At 40.6% G+C, this 17,784-nt stretch overlaps 1 protein-coding gene and 1 long non-coding RNA gene across 3 annotated transcripts in view; both read right to left on the reverse strand.

Annotated features, from left to right (window-relative positions):
- LOC119334348 (tRNA A64-2'-O-ribosylphosphate transferase-like) overlaps positions 1-2,733 on the reverse strand; it is a 4,539-nt gene extending 1,806 nt beyond the window's left edge. Inside the window, exons 1-5 of one of the 2 annotated variants that reach the window (XM_037606932.1) lie at positions 2,335-2,733; positions 1,830-1,993; positions 566-1,280; positions 349-446; positions 167-275 (exon numbers count right to left, since the gene is read on the reverse strand). In XM_037606932.1, the coding sequence (XP_037462829.1) occupies positions 167-275; positions 349-446; positions 566-1,280; positions 1,830-1,993; positions 2,335-2,647 (1,399 nt within the window). In that variant the 5' untranslated portion in view covers positions 2,648-2,733. Of the gene's footprint in view, positions 1-166; positions 276-348; positions 453-565; positions 1,281-1,829; positions 1,994-2,334 lie in introns of both variants that reach the window. The other variant, XM_037606931.1, reaches the window with a different exon arrangement.
- Positions 2,734-5,178: 2,445 nt separating this feature from the next.
- Positions 5,179-7,787, reverse strand: LOC119332109. Its single transcript, XR_005160812.1, has 3 exons — positions 6,734-7,787; positions 6,043-6,125; positions 5,179-5,673 (listed from the first exon to the last, which is right to left on the reverse strand). It is a non-coding gene; the product is annotated as an uncharacterized LOC119332109 (long non-coding RNA).
- Between the last annotated feature and the right edge of the window lie 9,997 nt (positions 7,788-17,784).

Raw genomic sequence — 17,784 nt, forward strand, 5'->3', positions numbered from 1 at the left:
TTTTAGAGTTTAGTGGTCATGTGTGCACTCAACCTTTGAAATAAGGATGCTGGTATTTTGAAAAATGCTGCTATAATAACGTGTTCACAAATGGTATAGTTTTCTACACGGTACAAGGGAAGTGCATGCAATATTTCCTTTTGGTAGGTGAACTTTGTCAACTCACCACTTTGACAACATAGCAGCATTTTTCTCCTTGCGATTAGATTTTTCTTTGCAAAGCTAACTGCTTTGGGAAGATTTTTCAACAAAGAAAATCGTTCATCCTTGGAATCCTGCAAAACGGAAATATAGATGTTGATGTCTGAATAAAAAGGAAACACAAAGGGTAAAAACAATATCACTAACCACAATAGGTAGTTCAAGGTAAGAATCTTCTGATGAATTAGAAGGCAATCTTGATGTGCTGTCACAGTTCAGTATGCAATCCATATCAGCCAAGCCATCTGCAACTACATAAAAGGGACATCAAAAACACTATCATTAAGGTTCTTTGCTATGTCAACTAATTTTTATTCCTAAATGAACAACACTATTAAAGATGTTGCACAGTTAATCAGTATACCTTGCATGGTAGATGCTACTGCAATGTTTGATGTCCCAATCCAGAAGACTACATGACCATCATTGGAGTACTGTGTATTTGCTGGAGCAAGAGTAGAAGGGTTCGAGTTCATAGGTTGTGTGATAATTGTATGATCTCCCGTGTATGATTCTTGTCCATGGCTTGAGCACTTTATATGCTTAACTATAACTTGTGGAGAATGTTCACCCCTCTGTGCACGGTAAACCCTATCCTTTTCAACGATGTCGGCAACTAACTGATTACAAAGATCTGGTCCACCATCAAGTAGATCATACGAATGCTTCCAGAATAATGTAGGAGTTAGACCACGTGCCCAACTCTCTTCATCATCTCCTGCACCAGGAATATAGCGCCAGCTGAATTCTGACGCCGTTCTTTGTGTAGCCACTGTACCAGATGCAGATGCTGAAACTAATATGACGGGAGTGAAGTCCCATAACTGATGATCTGGTACTTCATTCAACCATATACGTGTATTTTGTGATATCCACAGTGGACGGAGTGGTTTTTGCAAACCTAATGCAAGAGAATGAATGTCTGCACCACAAGATTCAAATAGGTCCGCCCATTCTTCAATACGCCCCTCTATTGCATTTCTCTCAGTTTCCAGAACCCATACAGGAAGATGAACTGAGCTATCCCAGTTTGATGAACCAGAGTACTCTTCAGCATCCCCGTTTGATACAACAGCTGACTGACAGACAAAATTATGGAACATTGTGAGAACAAGTGAACACATAATTATATTCTTCTTGCAGAAAGAACAATCCGCAACATGGAAACAAAGGCTCAAATAACAGAAAAGGAAGATATACTGCGACTAAACTACAATATACGGTTGTGAGTTGTGATTTCATCCCAAATAGCAATGTTGATAGTGAAGTGGATGCCATGTTAAATCATGAAATTAGCACTGCTGCCCTTATTTTGCCATGTAGTTTTCTAGAGTAATAAACTAATACTCCCTCCGTTCCAAATTACTCGTCGCAGAAATGGATGTATCTAGAACTAGAATACATCTAGATACATCCATATCTGCGACAAGTAATTCGGAACGGAGGGAGTAATAGCTTGCTCCTAGACAGTAACTTAATATAAGGATAATGCCAAAACAGGCATGGTCTACCTTACAAATTTCAAATATAGCAATGGCAAAGCATCGGGGTAAAGAAAATGCTCACAAGTGGACATTAGCAGGATATACATGCATATTCTAATAAATCGAAGCAATCCATATACGAACCATTTCGGAATTCAATCCGCTACCTTGGTTGATAGCCCGCGGTCGATGCCTCTGAATGGCTCGATTGAGAACGCAGCACCAAATGGGTATTGTCTTTGCCATGCTATCTGGAAATCGTTTCCCTTTCCTTGTTGAATCAACTATTATGCATCCTCCTCTTTCCCCTGCTCAAATGATAACAACAAAACAAATTAGGCTCAACTTAAGCTAAATCCCCTAAAGTTCAGGCATATTGCACTCGCCATTCCATTGTCGCCAAAAACATCTTCAACATTATGGCCCTGTATACGCAATAGTTGAGGAGTTCACATGATGAGCATATCTGCACTCATATTCACACTTTTTTGGCAGTGGATTATTTGAATTAACCCCAAGCGAACGAAATTGAATTATTAATGATTCAGAGAAACAAATTTTCTTCGAACTCCTACTTCTGGATACGCACCACTATACTTACCAGTACAAGTTGTGTAACGAAGGGAGGGAGCGAGATGCATATACATACCGGCGAGGAGGGCGAGGTGGAGATTGAGGCGGGCGGTGGAGAAGGCCCAGTTGCCGGCGTGGCCGTCGGTGGACTTGAAGTAGCAGGTGGCGGCGAGGGAGCGCGGCTGCGCGTACCAGAGGCCGCAGCGGAGGTTGGCGACCAGCGGCAGGGTCGGCCACAGCGCCGCGATCTCGGCCACGAAGGCCGCGTCGTCGGCCACGCTCCGCAGCGCGTTGTACAGGGTGCTCTCCCGCCGCTTGATGCGCCTCGCCGCCTTGTAGATGCTCATCGTCCCCTCCTCGGCCGCGTGCTCTGACGCCGCCGCCGCCATGGGGAGAAGATGCGGGCTCTGGTTCCGGGGCAGAATGGCGGCTGGGACTCGGAGGTACTACCGGTTTGGTCTGTGTCAGGCACACGTCGCCGCCTCTTTGCCCTTTTTGTTACTGCGGATTTCGTCAGTGCTACCACCGTCAGATACTCGGATATAGTACAGCGTGAGCTAATCAAACAGTGTAAGGTGAAGGCAGTCCGACAGAGATTTGTTTTCCGAGGTAAACAGAAATTCACGATATTTTAGGATTTTTTATTAAAAAGGAAAACTCAGTAAGTTTCAGTGATTAATTGGATAATTTTTAGGGAGATTAATCGGATATAGTTTATTATATTAGAGAATCATCATGTGGCTCAAGAAGACACGAGCCTATTGAAATATGAAGTCAAATTAAAGGTTGGAGGTTGCCGTTGGATAGCCCTCTCCGAGATGGATACAAGGATACCTCAAATCGGAGTTCTGACGTTGGAGTTATGTCAAGTTCAAATGGGCTTTTGTTGACACCACTTGCATGATTCCCCGTTCATGATGACCTCAAATGCATCAGAAAGCAAATTTGTTCGTTTCGACAAGGCAAATAACTTCCATAGTGAAGTTAATCTGTGATCGTATGCAACTTTTAAAGCCAAAACAGGTCAGCCTAATGCTTTATGTGGCTAAAATTTGGTCGCTCGACCTAGACAAGTGAGAGATAGTAGAGGTAATATGCAATCTATGTACCATGACCCTGTCCACTAGGGCAAGGGCCTCCCTATAGGTGAGAGTTTCAAGCATCTAATCAGCATTGATTCCTTGAGAAAGAACCATCAAGGTGCCTAAATATCCACCATGGTAATTTCGGCACACTACTCACATGACCCCATATACCTCGTTCCTTGAAAGTTGAAACTGTTGTACCTATATTTACCTTTGCCTTGTCCCCTGGAGAGGGAAGCCATATATAATTCTTCGGTTGCACTTGGCTTACTTGAGCGATCTGATTAACTTATTTTGGAATCATTAGCATGAGCTAGGGATCTTTGGGCAAAAAGGTGTGTTCAGAGGGGGATTTGGACCCCCCCCCCCCCATCGCCCCACATGAATCGCCTTACGCATAGCTGTCCAGATCACCCACAAGGTTACCACCATCAAAGTAAACTCCAGATGGGGTAACAAGTTCATGTTGGTGAAGACCCATTGATTCACACTTGGCTCATTCACGCTCCACTGTTTCTTCCTTTGCCGAAGGCCACACACGTCGAGAGATATAACACTAATAAATTCTATGGTCTTCTTTCCACCAAGCAGAAGTTGCATCAATGTGCTCAGAGACCATCCGTGGTGTAGGGTTCGTCAAACACACTATCGGCCTCATAAGTTCATCTCTTGGAAGCCAGTTGTGATGTCATATATTTGTCGTCTCTCCAGCTCCTATATACACCTTATCTACCTCTGTCCTGGTTTACCAGCCCACCTCATATTTTGGGTCATATTTTGACAATGATTTTAACTAATAAAATATATGTTAGATGTAACAAAACTAATATTATTGGAAACTACAATCAGATACGAATCCAACATATAATTTTTGTGATATGCATTCATATTTTGCTAGTCAAATACGTGGTCAAATTTTAACCCAAAATATGATGGGGACTAGTATAGCAGGAAGGACTCTAGATATATAGTATAAAACAGGGAGGGTGTGTCGAAACGAAGAAGGGAAATTAACTTGAGCCAAGATCTCTAGCCTGTAGTATAAGTTCCATACTGGCCCAACCGAGATTTGAGTCATGCGCTGTCCCCTTAGAGGTAAAAGGGCGCAACTGTGTGCCGCCTGCTTATGAGTCCTACCACGGCTCGCCTGCCTGCAGGGAGTAGGTATTGAGCCGGCCCAGTAACAGCGTCCCATCATCATGTTACTTCTTGTTTTATTTTTACTAAGACATATGCCCGTGCGTTGCAACGGGAGAAAAAATTGATGTTGTGTGAGCAAAACTCATTCGCATTGTCCACGTAAAAAAACTTGGTAGGTAGGTGTCCACTGTCTTTTTTTTTTCTCAAAACACTGACATTATCCATCCATCTGTCTGAAAAGTGAAAACATGAAATACTTCCTCCGTCTTTAAATATAAGACTTCTTAGATATTTCAATACGGACTACATACAAATATATGAACATACGAATATATATAGATATATTTTAAAACATAGATTCATTCATTTTACTTTGTATATAGTTCATATTTAAATTTTTTAAGAAGACTTATATTTAAGAACGAAGGGGGTATATGTTTTAAAAAGATATGAATATGGTCATATTCTGCATGCAACGACCCAACCCCTGATGCCTATATGGAATTATGAATCATCACATGTAAAATACTCCCTCCGTTCCTAAATATTTGTCTTTCTAGACATTTCAAATGACTACTACATACGGATGTATGTAGACATATTTTAGAGTGTAGATTCACTCATTTTGTTCCGTATGTAGTCACTTGTTGAAATGCCTAGAAAGACAAGTATTTAGGAACGGAGGGAGTAGAAGCTAAGAAAAATTTCTATGTATATTAAACGATCCCGCAAAAAAAGAATCCACCATCTCACCACCATCACCAAAATCACCAAGGGGGGAGGAGTCCTCACAGACACCTACTCAGGCAAAGAAAACGGAACAAAAAAATCGCTCACTCTTCCCCTCGGCCACCCAGCCTGTGTGGACTCCAAATATGAAAATGGAGGGGCCACAGGCATACACGCACTCTTCATTTACTGCATGGCAACCGACATCGACCCACACAGGAAATTAGCACCGTCGGCTAACGGCTCTATAACATCCCTTCATCCTTGTATGATCCATCTCGATCTACTCATCTTCTCTAGTTCGCCTCCTCACTTGTGTCACACCTCTCATGCCCCCCGCCCGGAGCCTCCCGGTGATGCGTCGTGATGGCTCATGCTGCCACCGCCGGCTCATGCCTCCCTTGACGTTCTCCTCCTCCTTCAGTCAAGGGACTCGTCACACCAATATTGGAACTCATTTCCTGATTTCATCAAAAGGTTAGGTAAGACAAATATCTGCTAGGCGATCGACACAGGGAGGAAAGACCAAAAGGAAAAGATCGAAGTATTCAGTTCAACCATCAATTCGCAAAATCACCATGCCAGTAATAAGTTTATTTTTACAAAAAAATATTTCTATTACTCAATGATTGTTACATCATTAACTAATAAAGGTACATGCTATTTAGGTGGATTATCCAACAAAATTCAAGGAGAAGTAAATTTGGTTTCCCTAGCAAGCTCATGGGCCACAAGATTTGCTTCCCAAGAGAAATGTTCAACCTTCAAAAAAAAAATCTTGAACAACTCTGTGTGCATATGGTAGCAGTCCTCACGAATCAAGTTAGTACCTTGCATGAAGTCACTCTTCTTCGTCCAAAAAGTCATTGTCTTGACTGCTACTATCTGTGTTGGCCACAGCATCGGTTTGAACCTACATACTTTCACGTGGTTAGCCACAAAATGAAACATATGACCACATTATGTAAATAGATAAGTGTGTGTCAAAACTGAAAAATCAACTACACCTAGTTGACCAAGAATTAATCCACAAGATGCAATATATGTAACTAATTTAGGTATAGTAGTAAATCAATCCCATTTGATTCATTCTTTATTCGCTACTATGAAAGTACCGCAGACCCCTTGTAGACTACAAAATTTGTATTAGTAGTATACAACAGTAACATGTACACAAAAATTGACAACCTCCCAAGCCCTGAAGAGTCACTTCAGAACAACTTTTTCAAATAGCAATTTCTAGTATGCATTGAGTAGGATTATCTTAAGAAGTACTCCACCTCATGTCTTCTTCCTATAAGTCCCACAAAATGGCAACAAACAGGTAGATTCTTTAAAAGAGAGGATCCATAGGGCCATTGAGTGCAGCTTCAGGTCAGTTTTGAAACTGAACGTGGTTTGAGCAAATTTATCATCTTTTTAAATCTGCTTTAGCTTACCATTTGTAACGAATATAGTTCACCGGAATTTAACACTACACGGGAACTAAACTGAGCGAGAGTTTTTGTATCTAAAGCGTACCTGATGCCGTGAGCTCTCGATTGTACTGCATTAAATGTAGAGTCACAAATGTCAGGCATAAACTGGTTGGTCTCTCATCAAGCAACAACTGATAAAACCAGGCTATTTGCAACTTGACAACATACAGGCAGAGTCACACAAACAGACTTCCGCTTGATATATATATCACCTCGTCTCCGGAATAATCTATCAACTTCTGTTTCACCTGGATCGGATTGGCTTCAATTCAGATCGCATTGTTCTGGATAATCCCCACGAAATCAAATGAACAGTGGACCCTCGCCTACTCTTCGGCCATCATCACGGACAGCTTGGAACATCATGTACACTTGTTTTAGGTGCAGATCCGACATCAGATACACTTGTTTTTTCATTCTGAATATCTAAATAGTAGTAAGAGTTGGATCTGAAAATTCCCAGTCTGTCATAGCATAACATCAAACAGGATGTGGGCGGAGTACTTTCGCCGATGCTAATCAACGCTCCTGCCTCAAACACCTGCACATGTGGCCAAAGAAGAATCGGAGAGATAAGATGACACAAAGCAGAGAGCATGAGGACAAGAGGAGGAGATGTGATATTCAGCCACAGCCACCCCGAGCCCCGTCAACAGGCGTACACCGCAGGCTCTGAGGCCGCCGCCCCGCGCCACATCAACTTGGTCGGGAGGAGCAGGACCAGGACGTCCGCGTGTTCCCTTTGAGCCGGTGGCCAATCCGGCATAGTCTGTAGCCCCTGAACCGAAACAGAGTGGCCGCACACGTGCCGATTCGTCGTGGCCGCCGATGCCGCTCGCCGGACCCCAAAGGAGGAGGCGTGTGGGCGGACGGTCGGGCGAGACGTGGCCGCCCGCGTGCGGCGCATCATGAGGAGCATGTGCTCTGTGGCGCCGCAGTGGTGGGTAGAGCGCGCCGGAGAGGGAGAGGAGGAAGACGGTAGCACGCCGGCGCCGGTGAAATCGGGGAGAGGAGGATGGGGGCGTGGCGGCGGGGCAGAGGGAACCCTCGTCTTCTCGTGCGCGATAGCGATGTCAACGACGGGGCTGCATATGAGACTTTTTTTTTCACTTATTATTATGGTCGGCCTATAGTGGACGACGGGTTTATTTCCATAATACTTAACGACTCAATCCGTGCTTTATTATTAGGGAGAGAATTCTGTTTTATATTCACATTTTTATTTTCTTTATTTTTTTTGCTTTTTTAATTTAAAAATACTATAAATATATATTACAAAAAAACACTTAACATAAATTTAAAAAAATGTCAATTTTGCATTTGAAATATCTTTATAATGTATACGAAAAATGTACAACGTGAATCAACAAAAGCAGGAAATGTTAATCATGTGTATGATTTTTTTTGACATTTAGAAAATGTCCCACATTTTGAAATAAATACTCGTGACATTTAGAAAAATGTTTGTACGTTGCAAAAAAATGTTCCTATGATACAAACTATTTATACATTAAAAAATGTATGTTACATTTAATAAAAGGTTAAACAAGTTTCAAATATGTGTTTGTGACATTCTCACAATGAAAATTGTACAATGTAAAAGAAATGTTGCAATGTTAAGATTTTTGTATCATTAAGAAAATGTTCTAAAGTGCATTTAAAGAATGTTTATTTTACATTATATATTTTTTATTTTCTTAATGATAAAAAAATCTTAACACATATTTTAACAGCTAAACATGTATTTAAAAATGTGAAGTATTTATAAAATATGTTTAATGATAATGTTACAAACACATATTTGAAACTTGTTAACACTTTAAATACATGTTTAGCTACTAAACTATTGTTAAAATAATGTTCTAAAACATTATCACATTTTTTAAATACAATGTTAAAATAATGCTTTCGTTAAATTGCTAAACATGTATTTAAAAATGTGAAATATTTATAAAAAATGTTTTAGATCTATATGAAAATGTACAACATCTATGAAAAAAGTAGAGATCAAATCACATACTGGAAAAAAATATTAATCATGCATTGAAGAAAATATTAAACATGTGTAAAAAATGTTCCTAATGTACAAAAAAAATGTACAATGCGTATGAAAAATGTAGACATGTGTTTTCTTTAACACAATACAATCAAAGTCGCTTTCATACACGAGCATACACTCACCTTTATGAACGCACGCATGCCCCTACCCATGTGAGCATCTCCGAGAGGCTGAGTCGGCATAGCATCTTGAGATTTTATGAAGTCATCACATGTGTCTCACAGTCGACGGAACGTCTCCTCCCACTAAACGAACATCGCCAGAAGTCTGAAATAAATCCTGGAATAATGCGAGCACCAATGTCAAGTTTAGAGCATCTCCAGCCGCGCCCCCAGAACGGCCTCCCCATGCGGTTTATTTGCGCCGGCGACGAAAAAACGGCCCAGTCGCGCCCCCAGGACGCCGAATTCCGCCAACTCGGCCCGTTTTTGCGCCCGGCGCTCGCAGGCCGAACCGGCGCACTGGGGGGCGCTCGGGGGCTCCGTCGCAAGGGAAAAACGTTCCTGGGTCACATTGACAAGCGAAAAGTCAAGCCATCCGCCCAGATTCACCTCCTACCCCCCTCCCCCGCGCTCGGCCGCCACCCTGCGCCACCCTGCCGATCCCGGGGCCGACCACCGCCCGCCTCAGCTAGGTAGACCATCTCCCGCCAGGAAAAAGAAGGGGTTCGCCAAGGCAGCCTCTCCGACGCCGCCCCGACACCTTTTCCGGCGCTTCGCCCGCGCAGGGCCTGTACACCGGCGGGCTTGCGCCCACCTCGCCCACAAGGTGTTCGGTGAATTGCCCGGTGATACGTCTCTGTCGTATCTACTTTTCCAAACACTTTTACCTTTGTTTTGGACTCTAACTTGCATGATTTGAATGGAACTAACCTGCACTGACACTGTTTTCAGCAGAATTACTATGGTGTTATTTATTTGCAGAAACAAAAGTTTTCGGAATGACCTGAAACTTCACAAAACAAGTTTTTGGAAATAATAAAAAATCCTTTCAAAAGATGAAGGCCAGGGGGCCCACCACCTGTCCACGAGGATGGGGGCGCGCCCCTACCTCGTGGGCCCCCTGGAGTGATGACTCACAAGTATAGAGGATCTATCGTAGTCCTTTCAATAAGTAAGAGTGTCGAACCCAACGAGGAGCACAAGGAAATGATAAGCGGTTTCCAGCAAGGTATTCTCTGCAAGTACTGAAATAAGTGGTAACAGATAGTTTTGTGATAAGATAAATTATAACGAGCAACAAGTAACAAAAGTAAATAAGGTGCAGCAAGGTGGCCCAATCCTTTTTGTATCAAAGGACAAGCCTAGACAAACTCTTATATGATGTAAAGCGCTCCCGAGGACACATGGGAATATCGCCAAGCTAGTTTTTATCACGCTCATATGATTCACGTTCGGTACTTTGATAATTTGATATGTGGGTGGACCGGTGCTTGGGTGCTGCCCTTACTTGGACAAGCATCTCACTTATGATTAACCTCTATTGCAAGCATCCGCAACTACAACAAAAGTATTAAGATAAACCTAACCATAGCATGAAACATATGGATCCAAATTAGCCCCTTACGAAGCAACGCATAAACTAGGGTTTAAGCTTCTGTCACTCTAGCAACCCATCATCTACTTATTACTTCCCAATGCCTTCCTCTAGGCCCAAATAATGGTGAAGTGTCATGTAGTCGACGTTCACATAACATCACTAGAGGGGAGACAACATACATCTCATCAAAATATCGAACGAATACCAAATTCACATGACTACTAATAGCAAGACTTCTCCCATGTCCTCAGGAACAAAAGTAACTACTCACAAAGCATAAATATGTTCATAATCAGAGGGGTATTAATATGCATATAGGATCTGAACATATGATCTTCCACCAATTAAACCAACTAGTATCAACTACAAGGAGTAATTAACACTACTAGCAACCTACTAGCACCAATCCTAAACTTGGAGACAAGAATTGGATACAAGAGATGAACTAGGGTTTTGAGATGAGATGGTGCTAATGAAGATGCTGATGGAGATTGCCCTCTCCCGATGAGAGGAGCGTTGGTGTTGGTGTTGACGATGATTTCCCCCTCCGGGAGGGAAGTTTCTCCGGCAGAACAGCTCCGCCAGAGCCCTAGATTGGTTCCGCCAAGGTTCCGCCTCGTGGCGACGGAGTTTCATCCAAGAAGATGGCTTATGATTTTTTCCCATCGAAAGACTCCATATAGCAGAAGATGGCCACCGGAGGGCCACCAGGGGGCCCACGAGGTAGGGGGGCGCGCCCCCCACCCTCGTGGGCAGGGTGTGGCCCCCCTGGTGAAGTTCTTGCTCTCAGTATTTTTATATATTTGGAAAACATCTTCCGTGAAGTTTCAGGACTTTTGGAGTTGTGCAGAATAGGTCTCTAATATTTGCTCCTTTTCCAGCCCAGAATCCCAGCTGCCGGCATTCTCCCTCTTTATGTAAACCTTGTAAAATAAGAGAGAATAGGCATAAGTATTGTGACATAATGTGTAATAACAGCCCATAATGCAATAAATATTGATATAAAAGCATGATGCAAAATGGACGTATCAACTCCCCCAAGCTTAGACCTCGCTTATCCTCAAGCGAAAAGCCGAAATCAAAAAATATGTCCAAATGTTTAGAGATAGAGGTGTCGATAAAAATAAAATACGGACATGAGGGCATTATGATCATTCTTAGAACAACAACTTATATAACTCTTGTCATATGATCTCTAATGCTAGAGTAATAATTCAATCACAATATCAAGTATGAACTGTAAACTTTATTGAAAACTAACAAACTACAATCTCAGTCATTGAAGCAATTGCAATTTATCATAACATAGGAAAGAGTCAATGTATAAGAGCTTTTCAGCAGGTCCACATACTCAACTATCATATAATCTTTCACAATTGCTAACACTCACGCAATACTTATGGGTATGAAGTTTTAATCGGACACAGAGAAAGATAGGGGCTTATAGTTTTGCCTCCCAACGTTTTACCTCAAAGGTAATGTCAACAGTAATAGTTCATGGAAACTCACATCCAATTAGCCATATATACCAGGATCTTTCCAACATATTGTGCTTGCCAAAGGATAAAATGTAAAAAGGAAGGGTGAAAATCACCATGACTCTTATGCACTGTAGGAGATAAAAGTAAAAGATAGGCCCTTCACAGAGGGAAGCAGAGGTTGTCATGCACTTTTATGGTTGGATGCACAAAATCTTAATGCGAAAGAACATCACTTTATATTGACCCTTGTGATATGGACCTTTATTATGCAGTCTGTCGCTTTTATTACTTCCATATCACATGATCGTATAAAGCTTATTTCCTCCACACCAATCAATCATACATATTTAAAGAGCAATTTTTATTGCTTGCACCGATGACAACTTACTTGATGGATCTTACTCAATCCATAGGTAGATATGGTGGACTCTTATGGCAAGACTGGTTTGAGGGTGTTTGGAAGCACAAGTAGTATCTCTACTTGGTGCAATGAATTTGGCTAGCATGAGGGGGAAAGGCAAGCTCATCATGTTGGAAGATCCAAGACAATATAATTCATCTCAGATGTAAGGAAACATAACCCATTATGTTGTCTTCCTTGTCCAATGCCAACTCTTTAGCATGTCATATTTTAGTGAGTGCTCACAATCATAAAAGATGTCCAAGATAGTATATTTATATGTGAAGACCTTTCTTTCTTTATTACTTCCTATTAATTGCAACGATGACCAAAACTGTGTTTGTCAACCCTCAACAACTTTTATTCATCATACTCTTTCTATGTGAGCTCATTACTCTCCATAAGACTCACATGACCTCTTTGTTTCTTTTTATTTCTTTCTCTTTTCTTTTATTCACTTAGGATCATGGCAAAATAATCAAGCCCTTGACTCAACACTAATCTTTATTATATAGCTCACGGACTCGATTACATAGAAGGATAATAAAGCAAAACTCACGACTAGATCATACTAGGAACTTTTATTCTACTAGATCAAGATATTACCAAAAGGATCGAATTAAGAAAAAGGTAAAGATAAAGTGATGGTGATACGATACTGGGGCACTCCCCCAAGCTTGGCAGTTGCCAAGTGGAGTGCCCATACCAGATACTCAATTCTTCTTTGTTGGTGGAGACGGTGGTGATTTTGTTGATGGCGTAGGTTTGTCGTCCTTCTTCCAAGGCATAGGCTCACCATCATAGAAAGATGACCGAGTCTCCGGGATCCTCAAATCTGCAGCCAAACTCATCCTTTTGAATCTATATTCATACTCATAGTTTTGGTTTTGCAGGTCATAGATTTGAGCTTGAAGGTGCTCAATTTTCTCGTGAAGCTTGAAGATGGTCTCCCCGATGTTGTCGGCATCCAGCTTGTGTTTGTTGGTGAATTCTGCGATCATCATGTGGTTGGAGTTGAGTCCACGCTCCACCACCCCCTGACACTTGAAAACTTGTTGCTCCATTGCTTCGAGCCTCGTCTCCACGCTTCCGGTCCCCTTTGGTCCCTCAGCATCACGGATGTGCAACAACCCATCACGCATCTCAATGGTTTGAGGGTGTCGCTGCACCTCCGCGAGGTAAGGGTTGATGACCTTATCAAAGAACTTGTCCTTGGGAGCACTTGGAGACGCCATGATAATCTAGATCTGTCAGAAAAACAGCTTGAAACAAAGACAGGAGATTTTTGCGTGATACGGGAGTCAAAATCCCCGGGAGATTATATAATGAATTTTTACCGACCAAAATATGTGTCGTGTACGAAAACGGAGTCCAGAGAGCACACGAGGTGCCCACGAGGTAGGGGGCGCGCCCAGTAGGGTAGGACGCGCCCTCCACCATCGTGGAGACATCGTGTCCTTCCCGGACTGCTGCTTATTTTTCTATTTTTCTAAATATTCCAAAACGGAGAAATATTGCCTTAAAAACTGTTTTGGAGTCAGTTTACTTACCGTACAACATACATATTCCTTTTTGGAGTCTGAAACGTTCCAGAAAGTGTCCCTTATGTATTCCTCCGGGGTTACGATTTCAATAACATTGGTTTCAACATTTATGGGATTACCTGAGATATAGTGTTTGATTCTTTGACCGTTCACCACCTTCGGATTTGTGCCTTCGAAGTTGTTGATTTTTATGGCACCGGAACGGTAGACCTCCTCGATAACGTAAGGACCTTCCCATTTAGAGAGAAGTTTTCCTACAAAAAATCTTAAACGAGAGTTGTATAGCAATACATAATCACCTACATTAAACTCACGCTTTTGTATCCTTTTGTCATGCCATCTTTTAACTTTTTCTTTAAACAACTTGGATTTTCGTAGGCTTGGGTTCTCCATTCATCAAGTGAGCTAATATCAAATAACCTCTTCTCATCGGCAAGTTTAAAATCATAATTAAGTTCTTTAATAGCCCAATAAGCCTTGTGTTCTAGTTCGAGAGGTAAGTGACATGCTTTTCCATAGACCATTTTATATGGAGACATACCCATAGGATTTTTATATACAGTTATATAGGCCCATAATGCATCATCAAGTTTCTTGGACCAATTCTTTCTAGACCTATTAACAATCTTTTGCAAAATTAATTTGAGTTCTCTATTACTCAATTCTACTTGACCACTAGACTGAGGGTGATAAGGAGATGCAATTCTATGATTAACATCATATTTAGGAAGCATTTTACGGAAAGCACCATGAATAAAATGTGAACCACCATGAGTCATTAAATATCTAGGGACTCCAAATCTTGGAAAAATAACTTCTTTAAGCATTTTAATAGAAGTGTTATGATCAACACTACTAATTGGAATAGCTTCTACCCACTTAGTAACGTAATCAACAACAACTAAAATATGTGTATAACCATTAGAGGAAGGAAAAGGTCCCATATAGTCAAAACCCCAAACATCAAATGGTTCAATAACAAGTGAATAATTCATAGGCATTTCTTGACGTCTACTAATATTACCAATTCTTTGACATTCATCACAAGATAAGACAAACTTACGGGCATCCTTGAAGAGAGTAGGCCAATAAAAACCAGATTGCAGTACCTTATGTGCAGTTCTATCTCCAGCATGGTGTCCTCCATAAGCTTCGGAGTGACACTTGCGTATGATCTGTTCCTGTTCATGCTCAGGTACACAACGTCTAATAACACCATATACTCCTTCTTTATAAAGATCTGGGTCATCCCAAAAGAAATGCCTCAAATCATAGAAGAACTTTTTCTTTTGCTGGTATGTGAAACTAGGTGGTATAAACTTAGCAACAATGTAATTAGCATAATCGGCATACCATGGAGCAGTATGAGAAGCATTTATGACATTTAATTGCTCATCAGGAAAGCTATCATCAATAGGTAGTGGGTCATCAAGCACATTTTCTAACCTAGACAAGTTGTCTGCAACGGAGTTGTCAGCTCCTTTTCTATCAACGATATGCAAATCAAATTATTGTAGCAAGAGAACCCATCTAATAAGTCTAGGTTTAGCATCTTTCTTTTCCATAAGATATTTAATAGCAGCATGATCAGTGTGAATAGTTACTTTAGAATCAACAATATAAGGTCTAAACTTATCACAAGCAACTACAACAGCTAAGAATTCTTTTTCAGTAGTAGCATAATTTCTTTGAGCATTGTCTAGAGTTTTACTAGCATATTGAATAACACTTAGTTTCTTATCAACTCTTTGTCCTAGAACAACACCTACAACATAATAACTAGCATCACACATAATTTCAAAGGGTAAATTCCAATCAGGTGGCTGAACAATAGGTGCAGAGATCAATGCTTTCTTAAGTATTTCAAATGCTTCTACGCAATCATCATCAAAAACAAATGGTATATCTTTTTGTAATAAATTAGTCAGAGGTCGAGAGATTTTTGAGAAGTCCTTAATGAACCTCCTATAAAAACTGGCATGACCAAGGAAACTTCTTATACCTTTGATGTCCTTGGGACATGGCATCTTTTCAATAGCATCAACCTTGGCTTTACCAACTTCAATACCTCTTTCAGAAACTTTATGCCCCAAGACAATACCTTCATTAACCATAAAGTGGCACTTTTCCCAATTCAAGACAAGATTAGTTTCTTCACATCTCTGCAAAACTCGATCAAGGTTGCTCAAGCAATCATCAAAAGAAGATTCATAGACGGAAAAGTCGTCCATGAAAACCTCACAAATCTTTTCACAAAAGTCAGAGAATATAGCCATCATGCATCTTTGAAAGGTAGTAGGTGCATTACATAAACCAAAAGGCATACATCTATGAGCAAAAGTACCAAAAGGGCATGTAAAAGTAGGTTCTGATTGATCTTTGGCCGACACAGGTATTTGAGAGAAACCAGAATAACCATCTAGAAAGCAAAAATGTGTATGTTTGGATAATCTTTCTAGCATTTGATCGATAAAAAGTAAGGGGTAATGATCTTTTTTAGCAGCCTTATTTAATTTGGGGAAATCAATTACCATCCTATAACGTGTAATAATTCTTTGAGGAATCAATTCATCTTTATCATTAGGAATAACAGTAATACATCCATTCTTAGGGACACAATGGACATGGCTTACCCATTGACTATCAGCAACGGGATAAATTATACCTGCCTCAAGGAGCTTTAGTATGTCCTTTCTTACCACTTCTTTCATTTTAGGATTCAGCCGGCGTTGATGATCACGAACTGGTTTAGCATCTTCTTCCAAATTAATTTTATGTTGACATAGAGTGGGACTAATGCCCTTAAGATCATCAAGAGTATACCCAATAGCAGCGCGGTGCTTCTTCAGAGTTTTCAATAATCTCTCTTCTTCATGTTCTGAAAGGTTAGCACTAATAATAACAGGATATATCTTTTTCTCATCAAGATACGCATATTTAAGAGTATCAGGTAACGGTTTAAGCTCAAACACAGGATCACCCTTGGGTGGAGGAGGATCCCCTAGGATTTCAACAGGTAAATTGTTTTTCAGAATAGGTTCCTGTTTAAAGAATACTTTATCTAGTTCCCTTCTTTCATTCATAAACATGTCATTTTCATGGTCTAGCAAGTATTGTTCTAAAGGATCACTAGGAGGTACGGCAATAGAAGCAAGACCAATAATTTCATCCTTACTAGGTAATTCTTCTTCACGGTGTTGTCTACTAAATTTAGAAAAATTAAATTCATGAGTCATATCATCTAAACCAATAGTAACAACATCCCTTTTGCAATCTATGGTAGCATTAACAGTATTTAAGAAGGGTCTACCAAATATAATGGGACAAAAGCTATCTTGTGGGGAACCAAGAACAAGAAAATCAGTAGGATATTTAGTTTTCCCACACAAGACTTCAACATCTCTAACAATTCCCATTGGTGAAATAGTATCTCTATTGGCAAGTTTAATTGTGACATCAATGTCTTCCATCTCAGCAGGTGCAATATCATGCATAACTTCTTGGTATAAAGAATAAGGTATTGCGCTAGCACTAGCACCCATATCACATAAGCCATGATAACAATGATCTCCTATTTTCACAAAAATAACAGGCATGCCTACCACAGGTCTAGGTTTATCTTTAGCACAGGGTTTAGCAATTCTAGCAGTTTCATTATAGAAATAAATAACATGCCCATCAATATTATCAGACAAGAGATCTTTAACAATAGCAATATTAGGTTCAACTTTAACTTGCTTAGGAGGTGTATATGTTTTAATATTGCTTTTACGAACTACAGTTGAAGCTTTAGCATGATCCTTTATCCTAACAGGGAAAGGTGGTTTCTCAACATAAGAAGTAGGAACAATAGGATCATTATAAGTGACAGTCTTTTCTTCAACTTTAATAGGTGCAGCAACTTTTACTTCTATGGGAGGATGATATTTAAACCACTTCTCCTTAGGGATATCAACATAAGTAGCAAAATATTCACAGAAAGAAGCTACTATCTCAGAGTCAAGTCCATATTTAGTGCTAAATTCACGAAAAATATCGGTATCGATAAAAGATTTAACACAATCAAAACTA

The sequence above is a fragment of the Triticum dicoccoides genome, chromosome 7A, assembly GCF_002162155.2.
Source record: "Triticum dicoccoides isolate Atlit2015 ecotype Zavitan chromosome 7A, WEW_v2.0, whole genome shotgun sequence".
NCBI lineage: Eukaryota > Viridiplantae > Streptophyta > Magnoliopsida > Poales > Poaceae > Triticum > Triticum dicoccoides.